We start from the raw sequence: 22,554 nt of genomic DNA, 5'->3' as shown, positions 1-22,554 counted from the left end.
GCGGCGGAAGAAAAGCTGAAAGGAACAACGTCTTCATGAGTTTCTCTTCCCGCTTTCGAGATTGGCGCCTGCTTTTTCCGGTGGACAAGACGCGAAACTATCGTGGAACGCATCAAGGGAAATCGATAGAAACATCAGGCGTAGCCAACGCATCGAGGTCTCTTACGAAGGTGTGCATTCTTCAGGCTTCGTTCTCTTTCTCTTCCTTTGTCTCCTTCCATTTGCTTGTCGAATCCCTGCGTTTCGTCGACAACGGAGAAACCAGTCTGCTTCACTGCCTCACGCTCATCCTTCTCCCTCGACCTGCTTGTTTACTGTCCTTTAGATCTGTTTCTTCTTATCTCTTCCTTCCTAACGCTTTTGTGTCGTCTCTTTCTTCTTCTGCTCCTTCTCGCCTCGGTCTCTTTGGAACTTTTTCTTCAATGCTTCCTTCAGATCTGCCTTCTTCGTCTGCTCCTTCTTCATATCTCTTCGTTTGTCGTCTTTTCTCGTCTTTGCTGGCCTATCTCTCTCTCTCGTTCTCTGTTCTTTCCCTCTGCCTGGCCTGTATCGTGTCCAGCGCCCAAGATGGATAACGCCGGTGGGTTTCACCTCCAGAGGAAGGCGAACTCAGGGGGTGGTAAGGCTTCTGCATGCAAGGGAATCGAGCAGACAAAGGCGCCGAAACAGAAACGGAAGAGACAAGGTCCCCTCGAGCTCATTGGACAGACAGATGCACAAGCCAAGCGGAATCGTAGGGTCAAAGTTTCCCTCGCTTCTCCTTACCAGACTCAATCTTTCGGGTGAGTCTTCTCTCTTGCCTCTGTTCACTTTCTCTTCTTTCAACCTGTGTCTTCCCTCCATGGTTCTTGTCTCACTGCATCTCTGGAGCTTTCAATCTTCTCACGGTTGCTCTCTCCACTTCTCTTTCTGTGCCTCTCTGACTGCATCTCTCTGTGTCTCTATCTGATTGTCCGTTTCTCTGTAACGATCCCACAATCTGTTCCTCTTCAGCTCCTTCTCGCTAACTACTCTCTCTTCACTTCTCCCCCCTTAGCTCTACCTCTGCAGGCATTTCTCTGTGTCCACCTCTCTGTACTTACATTTCTGTACATATGTTTATATATATATATATATCTCGGTGTATGTCTCCTTGTCTCGATTCTTTACGTGTATCTCTTTTCTTCTTCTGTCCGTGTGTCTATCTCCGTTCATCTGTCCATCGATGTCTGCGTTGCTGTCTCTTCATTGTTTCCCTCGGTTCTGTTCTTCTCGGTTTTTCAGCACTCTGACCGGCTCTTTGTGTTATCCTCATTGTAGACGTCCGCTCGGATTATTTTTTTTGTCTGTTTCCTTCCCTTCGTCAGACGCCTCCGCTTTCCCTGTTCAGGTCTGGTCCACAGGGTCCACTTTCTTTCTTGCGCTCGCTCCCTGTCTTCGCTGCCAGCTCAGAGTCTTCCCTTTTCCGCCTTCGTTTTTCTGCAGGACGGCGCTGACGTTCGAGCAAGAAAACACTTGGCTGCATGCGCTGCAGATGTACGTCCTCGCAGTCACCGGGCGTCTGCCCGTTCTGTTTGTCCAATGCTCCGCAAACATCGGCAGTGAACCATTAGCGTCTCGTCCCTCCCTTACGACACCCTCTCTTTTTGAGCTGTGCTTCTCCTCCCTCTTCTGTCGCTTCGCGGTTCGTCGTTGCAGTATGTCGCGCTGAAAAGACGAGCGCGCAAAACGCCCCTGGGACTCACTTCTCTCAGGTCCACGATTCTCCACTTCGGCACAGCCGTCGTCCTCTGTGCAGCCGTACATGCACCCGTGGAAATCCATCCACGCATGTCTCTTTTTGGCGGTGTCCAGCTTCGAGTTTCATGCCAACACTCGCGTCTGCGATGTCCCTTCAGCCTGCCAACAAAACCTTCGCTTGGAGTCCACATGCATGTGTATATTTTTACAGACACATACGTCCGCAGCGTTGTATTCGTATATGTGCATATACATATACTAATATGTTAATATGTATATATAAGTGTATATATATGTATATATATGTATATATATATATATGTTTATGTGTACATGTGTGGACATTGGTAGGCCTGCCAGGCAGTCCAGAGGGTGTGAGAGGGATGCGCGACTGAACTCTGGTCGTTTTCTGGGTTGAAGGGCGTCGGCGCCGTTCTGCTATTTTATGTGAACTGTCGCTGGCTCCTGCCTTGTAAAAATGTCTGTCCTATCCATCGAAGCGCTTGCTCCTTCTTTCGCGATGCGCGTACTTCTCCATTTCCCGACATATCCATGCATCCATCCATGCATCCATGCATGCATATAAACATATACAGACAGCGTCGCGTAAGTTGAGGCGAAAAGCGAGATGTTGTTGCGGATGCGGTGAGTTGGAGAAGCTCACTTTCTGTGCGGATTTGAGCGCATGCTTCAATGTTGTCTCTCAGGTGCGTAGCCACAGCGAAAGAGGAGAATGTGTCTCTGAAGACATTTCTCGTTTGTGGTGTGAACGACGTGACGACAGCACTTGAGTCGCATCAGCGTCGGCTGTTTCAGTCCTTCCTTCTGTCTGTCTCATCTTCCTCTCCTCTCTCTTCTCCCGCTTCTTCCTCTGCTTCTTCCTCTGCTTCTTCCGCTTCTTCTGGAGCTTCCTTTGCGTCTTCTCTCTCATCGATTTCGTCAGCCTCTTCTTCTTCGTCCTCTGGTGTATCGTCTTCGTCCTCTGCTGCGGAACCTTCTGTATCGTCTCCGCCCTCCGGTGCCTCGTCTTCCTCCTCTTCATCATCGTCTGCATCTTGCTTCTCGTCTTCAACCTCACCTTCTGTGTCTCCGTTTCTTCCCTCAACCGTCTCCTCGACTCTCTCTTCGTCTCCTTCCGGTGCCCTTCCCGTAAGGAACAGAGGGGAAACGCAAGAAAAGGAAGGTAGCGCGCTAAACGACAGCGAGGGAGGGGAGAGCGAACGTGCAGGAGCGAGAGACCTCGTAGGCCAGTGTGCGGACATGCAGCCACAAGGAATCGACGAAAAGGAACCGACTCAAAAGGAGAAGAGTGAGAGTGTTTTCGACGCGAGAGAAACACAGGGAGCACAAGGAGAGAGCGTGCGAGAGAGACAGAGTTCACCTGTCACCTCAGGAGACGAGAGAGAAGCGAGAACGACGACAGATGACACATTCAGGAGAAGCGAAAAACCAGAAGGAACGCATGCACAAGCATCCGATCTTGGACAGAACGCAGTTGCTTCTCACGTTGAAAAAAACGAGGAAAGACGACAAACGCGTGCAGAGCGTGGAAGCGGTGTCGTCGGCGCCATTGGGATAGTGAACACTGGACTCGGAGCTCGCATCGTTCAACATCTTCCTCTCATGGCTGCTCTCCTAGGCCTCCCTTGTCTCATCTTCAAGCGTGAAAGGTAACAGTTAGAGGGAAGCCGGATCGTGAGTATTTCTCGTAGTGTTCGTCAACGCCTAAAATGAGCCGGAAACGAGAGAATTACATGCTGCATCAGACTGAGCAAACTGTCCGTCAAGGTCGACTTCTGTACATGGGAAGTTGTGGAGATGCGTAACGATATACAGAAACGATTTGCTTCTTCGTGCAAGTATGGATTCACTTGCAGCTGTCTATTAATGTTTGACGCGTAGGTCTTCTTGTCTCCTTGTGGTTTTTCTTCGGCTCTTCTGTCAATGGCGGAGTTTAAAGTTTGCGTCTTCTCCGTTCTCGCATGCCCATCCTTCATCAGTGTTACGCCTGATATTCACAGGCAGGGCGTTGGAGGATGGAAACTCCTTTTCTTCAGTGTTCCGGTTTGTCTCGTCCAAGCTGGGACTTTCAGTGTGGGTTATTTGTCATTCTTTCTTCTCGTCTCTCTCCTGTTTTTGTGTGCTTCTTTCATTCATCTCCCCAACTCTTTGGGTCTGTCGTCACGATTTCTCTTTAAAGAAGATTGTTTCTATCCCGTTTTCCTATGTTTTTTCTTCTCTCTTTCGGCAAGCAAGTTCTGCCGTTTTACCTTGGGCATTTTCTCATTGTTTTATGCCGATGTCTATCTCTTTTCCCTTTTTTGTACATCTCAGCACTGCCCTCTGCGACATTATCGGCCTCCCCAGCGTCGCGGCGTTTGCCGTTCTCAATCCTTCGGAGTCCTGTGGTTCTCCTGTCTCCCTTTTTTATTCCCCGCCGTCTTCTTCGCCGTTGCCTTCTCCTCCCGGTGTCTCTCTCTCAACGACGTCCACCTCTATGTCCGACGCAAGCGCAGTTCCGTATCGCCTGCGGAGATCCATAGTGTCGCTTCTGTCGCTGTCCTCGTCTTGGTACTCCCCTTCTGCATCCTTCCCGTTTTTTCTGCCTCGACCGGACTCGACAGGCGCCTCTGCCGCGGGGCTCGGCTTGCTGCGCCGTCGTGCTGCATTGCAGGAAGTGAAAAACAACAAAGAGGTCCAGTGTGTTTCTTCGTCTGCGGATTTTGTCGAGGAAGGTGTGGAGGCGAGGACCACAGAAGCACAGCGCGTGAGAGAAGCGTCGAGCAAAGGGGAGGAAGGGAGGGACGGGGAAGGCGCGGGAGAAGGAATCGAAAGGCCGGGAGACAGAGGGTGGCAGTCATTTCTCAGGACATGCCTCGCAACGTCTTTCTGTGATCCCCGCGATGCAGAGGCCGGGAACAAGAAAACGAGGAGAGCGACGCGACGCGTCAAAAGGCGAGAGAGAAGACGACTCCTGTTCGAAAGGGCGAAAGCAAGGACGGACGAAAAGAAGGCAAAGACGGGGAAGAAGGTGTAAATTAGACCGCGCGCGTTCCGCGGGTATTTGGTCGTTTGCTCGGAAACCGAGAAAATCGGGCAACTGTCGAGACATATTGGCGTGAACCCGCCACAGCAAAGACGTTAGGAAAGAACAGAGTGTTGGGGATTACGAATGAGGACACAATCACTTAAATTTTTAACGAAGCTGGAGAAAGCTAAACGCGGCAAAAACCTCTGTCTTCACAAACGCTGTGTAGTGCGAGTGGTTTTTTTCAAGTCGAGAGTTTTATTCCCATCGTCGTTCTGATTCGTTCTGCCCGCGCCACGCGCGTCGACCCGTCCGTTTCTCCGGTTGATGTCAACCATTCCGTTTTTCCCTTTTCCTCTCGACTAAAGAATCTCAGAAGATGCTACGATTATACAGGCACCGCAGCCTCGAGTGCACACATATACGCATATATCCGTGTATGCCTGTCGCTACTGAGTCGACCGCTCGGGAGACTGAATGGCATTGTTCGTGTTCTTTGTGTCGCCAGAGTTTAATCTAGTAGAACCTCTGAGACTCCTTTCTCGACATTCACCCTGCGAAAAGTGACAGAGGAGCGAGAAAACGAATGATGCTGACTTTCGGGCAGCCGCATCGTGTACTTTCCGTGTCGAGGGTATTTCACTTTACCAAGAAATTCTGCACCTCGTAGCACAGATCACCGCTATACGTGGCGCCTCGGGTGTTACGCACGCGTGTCGAAATCCCGACGATCTACGAAAACCACGCTCTGAGGAGAAAGTAACAAAGATCATCAGGGTAGTCTGCGACCCTGTTGGCACAAATGACTTAGTGCATTCATCGATCTCTGATCGCCGTAGAGAAGACTCGCACTCATTACAGAAAAACTTCTTAGCGGCGTGTGCTTCATTTCTCCACCGAGGAAGGGAAGTCTGAGGCGTTCTATATCTTCAACTGTGTTGTCTCTGCCATCTTCCTTCTACTGGGTGGTCAGGGTCGAGAATCGGGTTGGGGAAAAGCACAGTGTTGGGCGGAGAGAAAATATGGAAATGGCAGGAATCGACTCCAGCTAACGGACTCCGCAAAATTCGGCACCCTGTGACAGCGCCCACAGATGCAGCAGCTACTCGACAGGAGCTGCCGCACGTTAAATCGATACAGAAAAAGCTCTATTGGCAATTTCCTGGAAGCCATCTGCGGCAAAGGAGTCAACGATTAATGAGTAGGAAGATCGGGTCCCTCTCCCTCTGTCCGGGAATCGAAACGGCAACAAAGTGGGCAGACCAGTGCGCGTAAAAGACATGCAAGCAGCGGTAATCGACAGAGTTGTGGCATGCCCATCGAAAGTTCGACTTCGTTAGCGACCGAATGGAGATACTCACTGCTTACCATAAGAGACAATCGTGTTCTTTTGAATGGGCGCGAATGCAACAAAGCGCATCTGTTCGCTCTATGCGACGCCCGTCGGTGAGTCGTGCACGTCTATAGAGGCGACAGTCTCGACGAGAAGCGTCGCTTACTTTCGCTCTTCATTGTAGTTCATTCCAACATTCGTATGAACCAATCTTCCGAACGTTCTATCCCTGTGACCGTCACATCGTCTCTCTCGTTTTCCCCCAATTCTCGGAATACTCTCGGAATCTGTGTGGTTGTGAAGCCGTGACCCGCCTTCGTAGCTCCTCTCTACATCCCGTGTTCACACGGGATGCTTTGTGCTTAGAAACGCACGCACTGGACGCCCTCAGGTTTGTACGATTGTGAGAAGATCTGCCATTCTTCTGCGGGGATGGAGTGAGTTTCCCTTTCAGCTAGAACTGCCGTTCCTGACGACCGACTAGCTCTTGGTGTGGATGCGAGTGTCGTGTCAAATAGGTGGGGTTACACAACAGTTGGGGCGGCGCCTTGGGACCTTTCGAACCAGCTGAGCTTTCGCAAGGATGTGAACAAGAATCGTTCTATCTCGAAAGTCTGCCCTCTGGAAAATGAAGCACTACGCGCGATATTCCCGCCTTCGTTTCCGCGAGGTCACCTTCCCGGACCCGCCTCGCTCGGCGATGACGTGCAGACGCCACTGTGGCGGGGCCCCCGAGCTGAGGTCGTTCACTGAGGTGTGTGGATGCAAACAGACGCAGCAGGAGTAAGCCCGTACAGTTTCCACAGAATATTGTGGGACAAGGAGGGGCGCAATGGGGCGAGCACCGAGGGAAAGTCTGGAAGGAATCCTGAGATCCACGAGATGCGCGCGCCAGAAATGAGTTAGTGCATCGTTTGGTGCTCCTAGAAGCACGTCTCTTCTTTGCGTCATCTGGCTGGGTCTTTTTTCGTCTCTGCGCTCGGATATTTTCGAGACGACCAGCCGGCGAGAAAGGACCGTTAGACTGCCGATATGTGCCCGTTGTCTTGGGCAGCCTTCTTCCCGTTTCTGCGCTCTGTACCGGCTCTTCCTGTTCCGGCGAGACTTAGAGCCCTTCCCTAACACGTACCAAACTTCTGGACGGTGAATGGGGAAGGAAACCTGAAGAAGGCGCCTTACATGGATCGAGGAAAGCTCAAAGCGGCGCAGCGTCTCCGCTCACGCAGGTCACCTGCGTGCAGCTGTGAAGGGATCGACCTTGCCGCGCGCCGCGGGATGTCGCTGAGACGGGTTTGCCTCAGGTTTGCGATTCATCAAAAGTGCCTCAGAGAAAACGGTTCACCGAAAGCACATGTCTCCGTCGACCAAAGGGATCTGGCGGGGTAGTTGCAGTTTTATTTGGGGAGACACACCCTTTTGACCGCCGCCGAGTGCGAAAACTTGACAGTTGAAGGGAAAGGCTTGGCAAAAGGAGTGGGCGTTGAGCTTCCCATCATTTTTCAAGTCTCAGCAGGAAGCCCGACTGGAGGCGCTTGTGGGCGAGAAATAGCGACGATAGTTCCACAGTTGAGAGAACCGCCCCTAACAGATTTGGCAGGTTCTGTTCGCGAAACATGCCGCCAGCAGAGCCCAGTCGGTACGGATAACAGAATCGGAGTGAGGACCAGAGCGACGGAGAATGTCGCAGGTAGATCTGTCGTACCAAGTAGACTGAAACTGAGTCGCTACAACACAGTCTCTCTGAAGGCTGAAGTCGCAAGAAACTCCGCATTTTGCTCAAGTGACCTGTCAACCCCTTTTTTTCAAGCGAGTGCCTCCCTTCTCGGAGGCGCAACGGGAAATGCAGTTCAGTGCACACAAAGGTGTTCCGGAAAACGTGAATCCCCAGCCTTGCGCCAAGAAGCTGCAGGGCGCTCTTTAACGAGCCAAGAAAGCGGTTTTGAGTCGATTCTCCAGGAGAAATAATGGGTTCACTTGTTTGGCTTTACCCGTCTCAACCTCGCCGCTGTGCCTCTTCGCCTGCTCATCCTTCTCTCTGAGACAAGTCCAGCGCTACATAATTTCCGTCTCGCTTTTCCAGTTAGCGTCGCCGATCTCCGTCTGTTGAGCATGACGGCGTAGACCTCTTCAGCTATATACCCGATTTTGAAAGTTACGCAAATCCTCGAGCTGGATCTGAAACCCTAAACGCATATATATATATATATATATATATATATATATATATTTAGTGTGGCTTCTCGCAAGCCGTCATTTTATCTACGTCTCCGGCGAAGAAACTTTTCTGTACAACTTCAGATGCTACTCGGTATCGATGAAACTGTGCTCTAAACAAAGTGTCGCCGTGACCTATGGTGGCTTGCCAACGGGTACGCCTCGCTCTGCGTCATGTTTCGGCAAATCGTCTACACAGACGTATCTGTATGCTCTATTAAAGGTCCGTTCTCTTCGTTTGTCTCTGCTTCCTCTGATTGTTCCTGGTGCTCCGAAAAACGTCTGTATTTCCACCAAATGTAAGTCCGAGCGCGGAAGCCTCCGCAAGAAGTCAGATGGAGGGGCAGTTGGGGGGACCTGAAAGCGGTTCACGATATGGATGGCAATCTTTGAGGAATGAGTCGCGCGAAATCGTTGTGTCTCGCTGTGGAGAACAGAAAATGATTTCTGGAACAAGTCTGTGCTGTCCTTCTCACATGGGTGTTTCCTCTGATCAAAGGTTGGGTTTCCACGCCTTTGTGTTTGCATTGACATCTGGGCAGAGCCCATCGAGTTCCTGGGCAAGTTCCTGAGGCCTGAACCCAGAATTCGCACGAGGACAGAGGTATTGCATTTTCGTTTCTCAGAAGTCATGTGCATGCGATGTTTTGGCGGCCACGCTTGCAGACCAATTTGAATCGATGCAGTTATTTTGTGCCTGCACAGCCTAGGCATTTGTCGACAGATACCCACCGTTGCGCCTGCCAGTAAAGCGGCTGAAACTGCTGAGCACAGAGGACGCGAGAGTATCCCACACGTGACAGTCCTCTCGCAAAGACAGAGATCAGGAGGAGAAAGAGCAAAAGCAGTGGTCTCTATAGTTTCCGCTCTCTGTGTGAGTTGGAGGAAGCGCTCTTCGGCTTCACGTCCTAGAGCGCCTCTGGAAGGCGGAAGCCAGAGAGCCCCTTGACAACAAGCAGAGTCCAGATCCAACAGTGAGCTTGACTGCGGCGTCTGCTTCTTTGTCTCGTCCTGAAAGGCGGTTCACTGCAAATCCGAGTAGGCACGCCACACAGCTGCAAACGCAATGATACTTCCCTCGTCCCCTTCTCTGTCGCCGTGCTCGTCTGCTCTTCCTCCCGCTCCTTCCTTGCCCTCCACCTGCCAAGGTCCACCCATGCATCTGTGGAGAGTGCCGGAGCAGCTCTGGACAGGCGACGGAAGAAGAGTGCAAGATTCCAGAGTCCTTGATGAGAGCTTTTGTCGCGAGGTTGCTTCTGTCAGTGACCAGAGTCTCTTGGGTCGAAGATGCCTTGAAAACGAGGAATCAGAAGCAAGCGACGCTTCGCTGGCGCCTAACCACTCGAGCGCGGTCAGCGCCTTTCCTCGACCCGCGCTGGCTCTCTCTCCCTCCCATGTCACGCAGCGAGTTGCCTTCGCAGCGGACTGGGAGGTCACCGAGGGATGCGGAGACGCTGTTCGTGGAGGCCGAAACGGCGGAGATGGGCGAGAAGAAGAAAAACCAGAGAGACGAAAACGAGAGAGAGACGACGATGAGCAGCGGGGCAACCGTGTGGAAGAGGGCAATGATGAGAAGGTTTCAGATCCTAGTGAAAACGGGGGCACTCGTGGTTCCCGAGAGAGTGTGAACGCTGTTCCACATTCTCCCTCACACTCCGCATCGCGCAGCCCATTCGCCTGCTCCTTACCATCGCTCCCTGGCTCTGGACTGAATCGCGAGGACCAAGAAAGGATTCTGCTCGCGATGGGAGGACGGCGCCTATCCCCCCGCCAGCTCAGCTCGGTTGGCAAGGACGGCGATCCCTCGACTTCGTCAGCTTGTTCAAACTATGAGCTTCCTCTTGAGTCAGCACCAAGTGGCCTAACCCGTTCTTCTTCTGGTTACGTCGATTCGTCCAGTGGCTATGTTGCATGTGCCTCTGGCGTTGACGGCCAAGAGCCTCCCCTTCACGTGTCTTCTGTCGCGTCTTCCTCCAATCCCGCTTTTTGTCACTACGCGAGGCCGGCCGCAGACCGCACCCAGGACGACCAGCCATCTCCACAGCAGGCCCCGTCTCTGTACGGCGCGTATGTTGACGCTCCGTCTCCTCTTTCGTTTTCTTCTGTCCCTTTCCCCCTGCTGTCCACGAGAGACCTACCGTCTCGCCACGTCTCCTTGTCTGCTTCGCCGTATTCTCCGTCTCTCTTTCCCCTCAGTCAATCCCCTTCTTTTTCGCCTCTCTTTCACCACTCCCTGTCGACCGATTCGCCCGCGCATGCATCGGAGAAAGACACGAGTCCGGACGATGGGTCAGAGGCCGCCGGATCCATCCCGGGGCCCTCGAATGCCCTTGCTGCCTGTCTTTCTCCAGATTTCTCCACTCAAGGTCCATCTGCAGTTCTGCCGCTTCCTTCTTCGGAGTCGTCGCCCTCTGGCCACCTCCAGGCTCCGGGTCTTTCGCCTCCTGCTGACGACTCAGGCGAACAGGCGGCTTGTCCCCAGAATCGGGAAGCACGTCTTTCATCTTCCTCTTCGTCCGCGCCTCTCCTTCCTCATCCTTTATCTGGCTCCGCTGTCTCTGCCAAGTGTCTCCTTCCCGGTTCTTCCCCACCGCCTCTCCCGCCTGCAGCGTCTCACCCCCCGCAAGCGGAGGGGCCGTCGGCAGAAGACAATACGTCTACGTCTCTCGTTTCATCCGCAAACACTGCGTTTCCTGTGCCGCCTCTCGACGCGCCTCCAAGCCAGGGTTTCAGGTTGAAAGATACCCTTTCGGCTTCGCTTTTGCCGCCACCTGGTGCAGCTTCTTCCTCGAGCGTGGAGCAGCCGTCTTCTCCGGAGCTTCCAAACGCCGATCCGCCTTCTCTTTCTCGAGGCCCTTCCGTCTTTGTCGACAGCGGCGAGGCTGGCAGCCACGCGCTGCCCCCAGTGGCCAGCGAACCCCCCAGAAGTCTCGTTGAGTCTGTGCATGTGCGAAACGAAGACACAGGAAATCTCTTCGCTGGGTACTACCCCGCATCGGTGTTGCGCGGTGCCGAGGGCCTGCCGCCGTCGGCGGGCGTGCGAACCGCCGCGGGTCTCTTTTTCGACTCCGAGGGGACCGACGGCCGCCTGATGCTGGAGCAACTCGACCTCTTAAGAAGTGGAGCCTCAAAGGACCTCTACAAGCGAGAGCGGACTAGAGTCGTCGACGAACTCATTCGCCAAGCCGTCACGTACCCGAAAGTCTCGGGAATCTACTTCGACAAACACCAGGTAGGACGAAGGCAAACCCGGTGTAGTCGCGGGGCCTCCAAATGATTTGTTCAGAAGGATCTCTAGGTGACACCCAAGTGGGTCTACGCTCTCTCTCCAGTTCCATCGAGTTCTCGATCTAGCTGCGAGTGTGTGTGTGTGTGTGTTTCTGCTTATGTATATGCATCAATAGAAATGCATATTTTTATCACAGACATGTATGCACATGCGATGTGACCGGAGTTTGGGGGGATACTTTTCGAGTACTGCGTAATATAAGGCGTCTTCGATAGTGACACTGCGTATTTCTCTAGTCTGAATCAAACAGCGGGTGGAAGCAATTCAAGGGAGGCTGAAAGAGCCTGCCCACGTGTATCCATTTTCATACCACACTACCACTTTGAGGTGTCGGATGGCAGCTACGAAAAAGTGATGAAGCGTATGCGGTGTAGACGGGAAGGTTCCACCTGCCTCTCTCCCTCATTTTCACTTGTTTTCTTTCGCTTCCTTCCGCCCTCTCTCCTAGCTTCGGTGGTCTGTTGGCTGGGCACAGCATGGCAGGCGAGTGGCGAAGTATTTCCCGGTCAAGATTTTTGGCCTCGCGGAAGGGTACCGCTTGGCTGTGCACTTCAAGCACGGTAAGACATTTTATGTCTCTCCCATTGACAAGTTCTGAGTCTATCACGCGCGCTCCTTCTTCTCGTCAGGTGTTCTCTTTCCACACTTTGGGCGACTCGTGCTCATCCTTCTTTCGTTTTCTCTCCTCTATGCGTGCACTCGGCTTCTCTCACGAGTCTCCGTTTATCCATTCTGCCTTCTCGGTCGCCTTCTTCGCTGGTCTGGCGGAACGCGTAGCTGTCTATAACACAGCACTGTCCACTATATATGGGAAGTGGACGGCCCGTGTCGGTGCAGCGACTGCTCTTGAGGGGCAGGTGCCACTTTGTCGCTGTCCTCCTTCTTGCTGTCTCTCTTGCATTCGGTCAAATATCGCTTTGCTCCTTTTGGTCCTCAACTCGAGCAGTCCCTCTCCAGACCTGGTTTCCCGTTTCTCCCACTGTCATGTCTTGCGAGGCCTTTCCTTGCTTTCTCCTGCATCTTCTGTCCAGGTCGTTTTTTTCATTTCCCTTGTGTCTAGACCTCCACCTCTATCTCCCGACGCCTTGTCTTTACGTCAGTTTTTAAGCAACTTGGAATTCATGCTTTCTCCCTTCAGCCATGCGGGCCGCAGCAGTAGCTGGATCTGCAGGAGTCGCCCCCTCAGGTCCGGCGCCTTCGCCGCTTCCTCTCTCCGTCGCTGGCTTTCCCTCGCTGCCGCCCCCGTCCGCACTTTCGTCTCCGGTGCCTATGTGCCCGCTGTCTCAGCATCCGACAGACTTCTCCGGCTGCCTTGGAGCCCAACTAGCGATGTCTCCGTTGGTGTCCCTGGCGGGCGTCCCGCCACCCCGCCACCCCTCAGTGGGCACTGGACCGCAGTCGGGGTTTCCGCCGTTCCTTGACAACATGCACAATCCGATCAGTGTGGCACCTTCGCAAGATTCCACGCAGGCCTCAGCTGGAGGCTCTGCGGAGCTGAGGAGCGCCGGCGAGAACCGGGCCGCAACAGACTCCGTGCCGGGATCTGCTTCTTCGCATCGAGAAGGCCCCTTTCGACTCGTCAGTGACTCTGGAGCCTTGCCGGGTTCTTCTGGAGCTCCCGGCGAACCACAGTCTCTTTTCCCCCTAGCCCCAGCAGCACTTCGGACCCTCCGGAACGGCTACGCTTTTCCTCCCCTCCAGTCTCTCTCGCCTGACTCTCCCCAGTTTCCTTGCCACCCGGTGCCTGCCTCTCCCTTTCCCGTGTCGCTCCCTTCTGCCCTGCCCCCCGGGGAGGGCGTCCAGTCTTTCGCCCGCGAAGGAGACGCGCGTGGGGAAGGTCCCCAGCCGACAGCCAGCGGCCCGCAAGTCGGCGAAGCTCTCGGTCCCCACCTGATATCGGGTCCCGACGAGGCTCGACGTGGAGAGGCTGGCGTGCACGCAGCTTGCCAGGAGGCACTCGCTGCAGAACAAACCTTGCGACAAGGGAGAAAGGACAGAAACGAGGGAGGACTGACGGCGTGTGAAGCCACGCCTTTGCCAGAGGTCAGCCTTGAGCAAAGCGAGTGCGGCAGCCCCAGGGGGACAGGCGAGGAGACAGGAGACTCGGAAGGTCTATGTGTCGGTGCCGTTAGGGAGGGAAAAAGAGGTGAAGAAGGCGAGAGTGGAGAAGAGGCAAGTAAACCCTCTCGGCCGACAGACACGGGGGGGTTCTACTCCGACCTTCCCGCGGCGGGTGAGCGAGAAGACACCCGAAAGGCGTTTCTAAGCGAACAAAAAGGCCTCGGAGATGGGCCCTCGCAGCATTCAAGCACCCTTGCCAAACGAGAGGAAGACGACAAGTCACGTCTCGGATCTTTGTCTTCTTCGCATGACCTAGCGTCGTGCATCAGCCGCGTTTTATTCGTAAAAACGCAGCCGGAGGAGGGGCAAAACGAAGTCAGCATGGAGACTCGCGCCCGAGCATTTCCGGACGAGAAAGCAAGAGGTGAAGGCGCGCGGGGCCCGCACTGCCTGGTCGCAGGGTGCCGAAAGAGAGCAGCGGAATTTCCAGATACAGCAGAGGCTCGCGAACGCACCAAAAGCGAAGCCTTCTTCTGGGCCAAAGAACGCGAAGAAGGGGCACAGGGCGACGCGCGCTCTTCCCCTGAGTCGCCTTCAGTCACGAATCATTCTTCCCTCCCCGCCGCTTCGCAGTGGCCAGTTGGGAACAGAGTAAAAGGTCTCGATTGCGGAGCCGCAGATGGGCGAAACGAAAACCTTCCACGAGCATGGGAAGACGCCTCCGACCCTCTGTCGTTCTGCACTTCTTTCCAGAGCTGCTCCTCTCCCTCTCGTGCCCAGGGCCAGAGTTGCGATGGCATGCATCCTAGTCCAGGCGAGGAACGAGGGAAGAGAAGACCAGCTTGCGGCAGCGAGACCGCAGCGGAGGACCGCGAAAGCGATCCACGGTGTGTGCGACAGGAAACTCTGGGGGTCCCTTTCACTCTCCGAAGCAGACGGTCCAAGCGTCTGCGAGTGTCTTCTGCCACTTGCCATCTCGGTGAAGCAGGCGAGCCCCGACTACAGAGCCTAGCAGAGGGAGGAGAACAAACTGGAGACAAGGAAAGGGGTGGAAGCATCGAGTGCTCCAGTTCAGGGAAGGAGGCGATGGCAGGTGAAGAAAGCGAAGAACAGTCTCGACAGGGAGATAAGGCCGGATCCGCAAGCGGACGTCTCTGTCTCCATCTTTACGCACATGCGTCTGCATCCGCGCCTTTGCCGTCAAGGAGTCCTTCGTCGTCCTCCGTCTCTCCGCACCCCGGAGGGAGCTGTCTTTTCGCGACCGGAGCGCCTCCTGCCTTTCTTGGAGCGACAGGAGGATCCGGCGCGTCTCGGGTGATTCCCTGTTCGTCGCCGTCTGCTCCGTCCTCGTCTGGACTCTCTGCCGAGTCCTCTGGTGTGTCGTCGACCCAGTTGGAAACCGAAGCTCGCAAGTCCGGGGCGCCTGTTCAGGGTGCGAGCTTGCACGCGGGCCCCCTTGGCTTCGCAGGGGACGGAGAAAACGCGGCTCGCCACCTGGATGAGAGAGATGGACAGTTCACTTGCTTCCTTGCAGCGCGAGACAGAATCACAGCGCCTGCCTGGCTGGGGACGCCTTGTCAAGTTCACTTGGCTTCTGCTTCGCCTTCTTCCCCCCATCACCTGTCAATGCAACACAGTTCCCTCCCCTCTTCCGCCTTCGGGGGTTGTCCTGCAGCTTCGCCGTCTGCTCCCTGCCCGGCGAACGCTTCTCCTCCTGTGTCTGTGCCCTCTGCTTCTCTCTGCCCTGAGGCGCAGCTCCAGAATGCGAATGGTCTCTTGTATGCTGCATGCCCTTCGTCTGTTCAAGGTTCGCCTGGAACAACAACTTCACCTTGTGTGTATTCTTTGTCTGAACGCTCGCGGGCGGGACTTCCCCCCTCTTCTGCGTTCCGATGTCGAGGTACACTATTCACACAGACGTTTCCCCCTCACTCCCAGATCACATGCCCAGCGGGGTCTGGGAGTGAAGATAGTCCTTACTCTGGGTCGACTTCCTCTTCGTTGTCTTCGTCCTTCTCTTCGACCTCCTCTTCGTCTCCGCCTGTCTCCACTTCTGCTTCTCTCTATTCTCCTCCTTCTCCCTCGGGTGTGCCTTCCCTTCTCCCTGCGTCTCTTGTGCAGTCGTCTCCTCCTCTTTGCCGCCTTCCTCCTTCTTCTTCGCTCCCTTCTGGCTCATTTCCTCCTTCTTCTCTCTCTTCTTCTTCTCTGCCTCCTTCCTCTCTCCCTTCGTCCTCTGCTTGTCCCTCACCTTTGCCTTCTCCTGGCCTCGCTTCGGGGTCTCTCTCCTCGCTCTTGCCGTCCTCTTCTCAACTCGCATCTTCCCCGCCGCGGTGCGTCCCTCTTGACGTCTCAGCGGCTCCCGTCGGCGATCGCCTGGCGGTGGGAGGAAACACATCGGGGCCTGCTGAAGGCCCGTCTGGCACCCCAGCACTGGGCGTCTTGCCTCACACGACAGGAATCCACTTCGACAAACATTCTCTAAGGTGGAAAGCGACATGGTACGACACTACAGGACAAAGGAAAGCAAAATATTTCCCAGTAGGTAAGAGTCAAGACCGTCTCCTGCCCTTGTCCGACATCTATTCTCCTTCTTCTCGACCTGTGTCTTCGCTTTGTTTCGCTCCTCACCGCCTCGTTCGACTGCTCTTCAGCTCTGAGCAATCGCTCGTTCTCCCACTGGCTATTCACTCTGATCTGAGTGGGGCCTCTGTTTCGCGACTTTCTGCATTATCTTATTCTCTTTTGGAGGCCATTGTCCACGAATTTATTATTTTATTACTACAACTTTTTCAGGAGCTGTTAAATCTGCAGACATGGACACAAAAGGGGTTTTTCCTCGAGAAGGAGTTTCAACTCAACTACGACAGTATTCCTTGCCGTTCCAACGACAATTGACAATCCACTTTGCTTTAAGTTATTCTATTGCTGGTGAAGCTGGATCAACTCCTACATTCATTTACTCTGTTGCTGCCAGAACGTATGAGATGTGCTATTGGGAAACGAAGGTATGCTGTAGAAGCAGGTATCCTTCCTGAGAAGCATCGACTCGCTCTTGTCCCCGACTGTGTCGCATGCAGGAAAATACGGCTACGATCAAGCCCGCCGGCTAGCCATTCAGGCCCGACAAGCGAACCACGTGCCCCGAAGCAGTCGCTTTGCGGTGGCGCATGCGCAGCAGCAGGCTCAGCTTCAGCAACAGCTTTTACCTCACGCGTTGATGTCTCCGTCTAGGTTGTATCCCTGTTCCTTGTCTTCGTCCTTCTCGCTGTTCCACGCCTCCCTTCTTGGAAATCAACCAGCAGCCCGGCCCTCTCTGGTTCCTCAGGCTTTTACAGCTTCGCCTTCTCCGTCTCACTCTTCACCCTCTACCTGCTTGCCATACTACTCGGGTCCCCTTCCCTCTCTGTCTCCTGCCCCTCCTCCACAAGCGGCTAGCGCGTCTCCCTCGTCGGCCTACGGTCCGTATCCTTCGTATTCCTACTGTCCGCCCTCTGCTTCGCCTGCTACCTGCTCTCCACCTCTCTCTTCTCTCTCTGCCGATTCTTTTCTACATCTCAGGTGCCAAGCTAACGACGGGGGGACGCGGTCTTCTCTAGCTGACGCGTCCGTGGGCGGACACAGAAGCGCGGTAGGGTGGCGGACTCGCGCAGAGGAGAGGCGGGATGAAGAAGGCAGAGGAACCGCGGGCGAGAAGGAGGACAGAAATGAGGTTGGGGACAAAGAAAGAGACGCCGGAGACTCCGATCGCGAGATGAAGAAGGAAGAAGGGCAACTCGAACGAGAGGGAGACACATGGTTTATTCGCGACGAAGAGAGAGAGACGGAGACAGAACGGCTGCGAGGCGAACACGCAGCCAGGAACGAGGCCGAAGCAAGACATGAGGATCATGTTCCACCAGCGAGTTCCGTCCCCGCACCTTCTGAGCATAGAGCGTTTTGTCATGATAGAGAAATGGGAGAGCAAACGGGTGCAGGAGATAACGCATGTAATTCCACAGCCTCTCAGTGTGAGTGTCTGGAGGGACTCGAAGCGGAAGGAGAAGAAGAAACAGAAGAAATCGAAGAGAGACAGATACAAGAGATCGGCAGCGCAGACATGAGTGGCGGAAGGCTGCAGAGCCGCAACGGAGAAGACCCGGAAAAATCGAAAGAAGAAGATGCTCCTTCCCAAGGTGGCGAGGCCTATGAGTCGGCTGAGACGACGGCAAGCGGAGAACAAGAAGAAGGGCAGCAGGTCTTTCCTCCCGAGGAAAAAGGAGAAAGACGGGAAGAAGAAGACGAGGCAGAGGGAGAGAAAGAAGACAACGATGAGGGAGAAAATGAGGGCGGACGGACCCGTCCAGAAGGCGACGAAGACGCCGGGAAAATGCTGTCTTCGTCAGCCCCAGAAGATGACGACGACACCGTCCTTGACGAAGATATGTTTGATGACGAAGCAGACAAGCGGCTTTCTCAAGAGGTGAGAGTCCGTGGTGTTTCTTGTAGCCAGAACGAATAGGAGCAGAAAAATGTATACTTCATCCGAGGCCGTTCTCTCTCCACACCATACGGCAGGGCTTGCATTTCTGAGAGTGGCCTCAGTCGCATTCAAGTTAGCCCCCGAAACCAAATTCCAGTCCTACAGGCTCGAACCGGCAACCTTGCAGATGTTCGCATCCATAGGCCTACATATATAGCTGCGTAGCGGCAGTGTGTATGCAGAGTCGTGTCTGTGTCTGTGCACATGCACGCGCAAGTCGGCGCACTCACACTCACATGGGAGGCTTCGCAAAAAAGATCCATCAACGTAATTACAAATGCATCTATACAGATATGTGTGTCAGTTGTTCTGAGACTGTTTGTTTCGTCCTCATCTGTCTAGTTCACCTTCTGCTATGCTGCTCATGTTCCGTTGCTCCTCCCTTCTCTTACACTGCCTCGCTTTTTCCGTTTATTGCTGTTCTTTTTCGTCTCCGCCTATTTGGAGTCTTGTCCTGCTGTCTGTTGTTCGTTTGGGGTTCTTCCCGCCCTCAGCCATCCCGGGTGTTGATCCGCCACGCCTCTCGTCTGGAGCGAGTCCCGGGGATTTGGTTTGACAAGAAGCAGCTGAGATGGGCATGCACGTTTACCGACTCGAGTGTGGGGAAACGAAGAGCAGAGTACTACCCCATTCGTCATTTTGGATTTTTCGGAGCCCGGCGTCTCGCAGTCCATGCTCGAAGAAGAATGGAGCGACTGCGGCAAGAGCAGCAGTACTTTCAGCAGCAAATGGTGATGGCGCAGAGGGCTTCTCTTCCCTTCCTCTCCCCCCATTCTCCTTATATGGCTTCTCCTTACGGCTATGCGTCTGCTCCTTCTGCGTTGCTGCCTCCTTCTGGATCCTCTGCTTCTTTTCTTCCTCCCTCTATCTCCCCACCGTTTCATCTTTTGTCGTGCTCCGATTCTGCCCACAACGTCCAGGTGGGTCTCTCGCCCAAAGCGCCTTCCGCTTCTGCGCTCTCGCCTCCGTTCCTTCCCTCCACTTCCTCTCCTACTTTCTTCCACTGCTCCGGTGCCAAGTCCTCGCCTTCCACCTCGTGCACGCCGTCTCCCGCCTCTGCCCTCTCGTTCTCCGTCTCGCCAGCGTCTCTCCCGGTCTCTCATTCGTCTACCGCTCCTGGACTAACCTTCCTCCACCAGCAAGACGGTGCTCGGACCCAGGGGCCAGCTGAGCAGCTTCTGTCTTCGCGCCTTCACTATTCTCTCTCTTCGGCTTCTCCAGAAGCGGCGGCACCGAGCCTCTCGACGCAACCGCGAGCGCATGTTCAGTCTCCACGCCCACAGACGGGAAGCCCTCCGGTCTCCACGGGTTCCGAAGACAGGGTGAAACACGGGAGAGAACGAGGGGACGATGAGACGGTACTGAGTCCCCACCAGCACTCAGACGTCGTTCAGGCGCTTCGCCGTCAAGCTCAGCAGCATGGAAGCCTCAGTAGCGCCGCATTCTCGTCTTCTTCCCCCTCAGCTACAGAAGCCGAGAAACCTGCCGGTGTCTCTGAGAAACAAACCGGCCCCGAAGCCCCATTTGACAACCTCGAAAGAAGTCCCCAGACTTCGCCTCAAATCCCTTTTTCTTCCAATTGCCACCCTAGCAAGCATTATGGAGGTGTTCGTATGTGGAACGCCAGAGACGAGGAATCTAGGTCGGAAGGAAGTGATGGCGGTGATCGGCGGGGCCAAGAAGAAGGGGGAGCCGTGGAGGGCAGGCTCCGCGCACTTGGAAATGAAGAAGGACCAAGCAAAAGTAGCGGCTTCAAAGAAGAGCCAGAGTCCACAACAGAGCCGAAAGAGTCAGCAGACAGGATCCGACTAAGAAGAAGAGCAGGGGCGCTCAATGAGACAGCTGAAGGACAAGACGAAAAGCTAGTTCCAACCGCTTTGATTGCCAGAGAAGGCGAAGGCGAGAAAGCTCCGTGTCGCCGGGACATTGTTTGCATGGCTAGACACTTCGGTAATGAAGTAGGCAGTCCTTCTTTCCTGCCCCAGGCAGGGACGGTGTCAGGAACAGAGCAAGGAGAAGGAAACAAGTCCACTGGAGAGAGAGAACACCGAGAAGCAACTGAGACAACCAGACGTCAAACCTTTTGGGTGAGACAGCGGAAGGCATGCAATGAGATGAAAAGAAGCAGTCAATGGGTTTGCTTTCCTTTCGCCCCTTGGTTGACAGGGAAGAGAGAAGCGTCTGATATAAAGTCGTCGACCGCATGAGATCTGCAGAAACGAGCATGTTCGTCATTGGCTGTGGCGTACGGGGGAAAGCGGAGCAAACAGGGAGAAATAGAAGGATTGTGCGCCTTCCTTTCTGTTTGTTTTCTCCCTGGCGGTCCTCTTACGGCGGTTATCACCTCTTCCGTCTGTCACCACACGTCTTGCTTCTGTTATTCGCTAGTTACCTTTCCCTTCAGTTGTGTTCTCCTGACGCATCCTTCCTTGGCTTGCCCTATTCATCGTAGTCTCTGCTTCGCTGTGCTCGGTGTACAGCCACTGCCGCCGGAGGCAGTCCATCTTCGCCTTCCTTCGAAAGCTCCAAATGCTGAAGCAGCCGTTCCTCGTCAGAGTGAAAGAGAGGTACAGTGGGAGGACAAATAGGAGAGTAATGACCATTCCTCATGGATGACAAGCCGTTAGACTTTCTCTGCTTCGGCTCTCTAGAGACAGGGGGAGCAACGATGAGAAGATGGTACATGGAAGCAGACAAGTGTCGTTGCTATTCAGAACTAAAAAAAGGGCGCGATGTAACTTCAGGCACAGAGATGACAGGAGAGAAGACAGGGCTGAAGTAAAGAAACACAGAACGAAGTTTGTACAGACACATGCAAAGCTAGACGCAGTGTGGCTGACAGAACAGAAGCTGAGACAGAGAATTTTCCATGTCGGTACAGGTGTCCAGAAGCGTGTATACAAGCGACTCTGTGTCCACATGGAAGCGTGCTTTCTTCTCCATTCCTTCTGGGGGTTCGCTTGCTTTCAGGCTGGTCTGGCTTCTTTTGAAAGCGCAACTCGGCGACAGGATGGTCAACAGGTAGCCTCACCACCTTCGCCTGGTGAGCTTCCACCGAGCTGGAAAGGAAGCCCTGAGATTCCTGTACCCTATGGGGTTGCATGCGGCTCAGCTTCGAGTCCCGAGTGTGAAAACAAGACCGGGGAACCGCTTCTGACACTGGAGCGTCAGGCGGTCCGCTTTTTGCTTCTCGATCTGAAGAACAAATGTTTGACGAATCTGGCACCCTTGTTGCTTCCCGATGTCTTCCGGAGACACTCGATACACCTAGTGAACCACATTCGGCGCGTGGAAAATGCCGTCAGCTGCGAAGGCTTAGAGTCTTTTCTCCTTCTTTTTGCTGACTGTATCAAAACCATGAGTCTCCCGAGTCAGCTAGGTGTCACGGAACAAGCTCACATGATCGGCCTCGTTGCCGCTCTAGGAGACGAACTGGATGCACAGGGAGTGTAGCTCCGCCCAGGTGTCGTAGAGGCACTAGTAGACCAAACGCGAGTTCCTATTTGGGTTCAAAGCAAGACTTCCGGCCGAGCAAACATCTCGTCGTCCTCTACAAAGACAGGAATTGGGCACGCCAACCGACGCCGTTCTGTTGCGGAAACGCGGGCAGACCTTTTAGTGTGACTGTCGTTGATAGTGGCTGCATTCGGGGCTTTTGTGGCTTCGCTGAATTTCCGAGTATGCAACCGCGACTTTTTAAACCAGAAACGTAGTTATATTAGGGACCCTAACTTACACACCCGGAGTCGGTCACCAGTGTCACAAGTGACCCTCGTTTACTATGCCTTGGCATTAGGCTACGTTTCACTCACAGGCGAGTCGGGATGCCGGTGAATTCCAGCGGAAGTGCTTGTTGAAATACATCAGCGTCACACCCGTATTCAGCATCGTCGCAATCCCTCCAGCACAGAAAAGGTCAAGGGTGGTGTTCTCCATATCAGATACTATCTTCATTCTGGTTGGGGGTTTTATGTCGATCGCACGCAAATATGTGGGGATAATGCAGCTCAAAAATGTTGTTGACTGCAAGGCTGCGGTAACGATCGAACTTGGAAAGCGAGAATTTTCACATTCCAGGACTAAGTTTATGAAGGTGGGAAAGGAGAAATGTCACACAGATCTCAGCGTCGGTTGTTGGTGAAGGAACGAGGCCGAGGTGCGGCTGCTTTATGAAGAGATCTATGATGCTGCTTAAGGGCGGCTCCTTTCTCCAATACCATATGCGGTACCTTCAATAGCGTGAAGGCTCTCTTGATTTTTTTGAATGGAATTACATGCTGCATTATCTTTGCCTGGTACTGGAAAATTAACAATAAGTGAATCACAGTATTTGCTGAGCTGTACGCTTTCGGGATTCGGTAAAACGACACGAGAGAACGTACCGTCTCTGG

The 22,554-nt window shown here is 54.0% G+C and overlaps 2 protein-coding genes across 2 annotated transcripts; both read left to right on the top strand.

The window, feature by feature from the left end:
• The first annotated feature begins 49 nt into the window (after nt 1–49).
• Nucleotides 50–8,274, top strand: TGME49_264472 (hypothetical protein). The gene is made up of 4 exons (XM_018781368.1): nt 50–782; nt 1,465–1,515; nt 2,427–3,389; nt 4,054–8,274. Exons 1-4 carry the CDS (start codon nt 568–570, stop codon nt 4,754–4,756), a joined length of 1,932 nt encoding a protein of 643 aa, XP_018636333.1. The 5' UTR covers nt 50–567; the 3' UTR covers nt 4,757–8,274.
• Nucleotides 6,264–22,389, top strand: AP2IX3 (AP2 domain transcription factor AP2IX-3). Its single transcript, XM_018781369.1, has 7 exons — nt 6,264–11,526; nt 12,032–12,143; nt 12,722–16,186; nt 16,722–18,103; nt 18,658–20,250; nt 20,644–20,730; nt 21,134–22,389. Exons 1-7 carry the CDS (start codon nt 9,361–9,363, stop codon nt 21,614–21,616), a joined length of 9,288 nt encoding a protein of 3,095 aa, XP_018636332.1. The 5' UTR covers nt 6,264–9,360; the 3' UTR covers nt 21,617–22,389.
• The last annotated feature ends 165 nt before the right edge of the window (nt 22,390–22,554 follow it).

The sequence above is a fragment of the Toxoplasma gondii genome, chromosome IX (genome assembly GCF_000006565.2).
Source record: "Toxoplasma gondii ME49 chromosome IX, whole genome shotgun sequence".
NCBI classification, from domain to species: Eukaryota; Apicomplexa; class Conoidasida; order Eucoccidiorida; family Sarcocystidae; genus Toxoplasma; species Toxoplasma gondii.
This window is presented reverse-complemented; position numbering and strand designations above follow the sequence as displayed.

What these genes read in the sequence shown, in the direction of transcription:
- AP2IX3 (XM_018781369.1), top strand. Translation starts at nt 9,361, where the DNA reads ATGATACTTCCCTCGTCCCCTTCTCTGTCGCCGTGCTCGTCTGCTCTT. An exon ending in TCTACTTCGACAAACACCAG is followed by an intron (nt 11,527 to 12,031) that starts GTAGGACGAAGG and finishes CCTCTCTCCTAG; the next exon opens with CTTCGGTGGTCTGTTGGCTG. An exon ending in GGCTGTGCACTTCAAGCACG is followed by an intron (nt 12,144 to 12,721) that starts GTAAGACATTTT and finishes TTCTCCCTTCAG; the next exon opens with CCATGCGGGCCGCAGCAGTA.
- TGME49_264472 (XM_018781368.1), top strand. Translation starts at nt 568, where the DNA reads ATGGATAACGCCGGTGGGTTTCACCTCCAGAGGAAGGCGAACTCAGGG. An exon ending in TACCAGACTCAATCTTTCGG is followed by an intron (nt 783 to 1,464) that starts GTGAGTCTTCTC and finishes GTTTTTCTGCAG; the next exon opens with GACGGCGCTGACGTTCGAGC. An exon ending in CTCATCTTCAAGCGTGAAAG is followed by an intron (nt 3,390 to 4,053) that starts GTAACAGTTAGA and finishes TGTACATCTCAG; the next exon opens with CACTGCCCTCTGCGACATTA.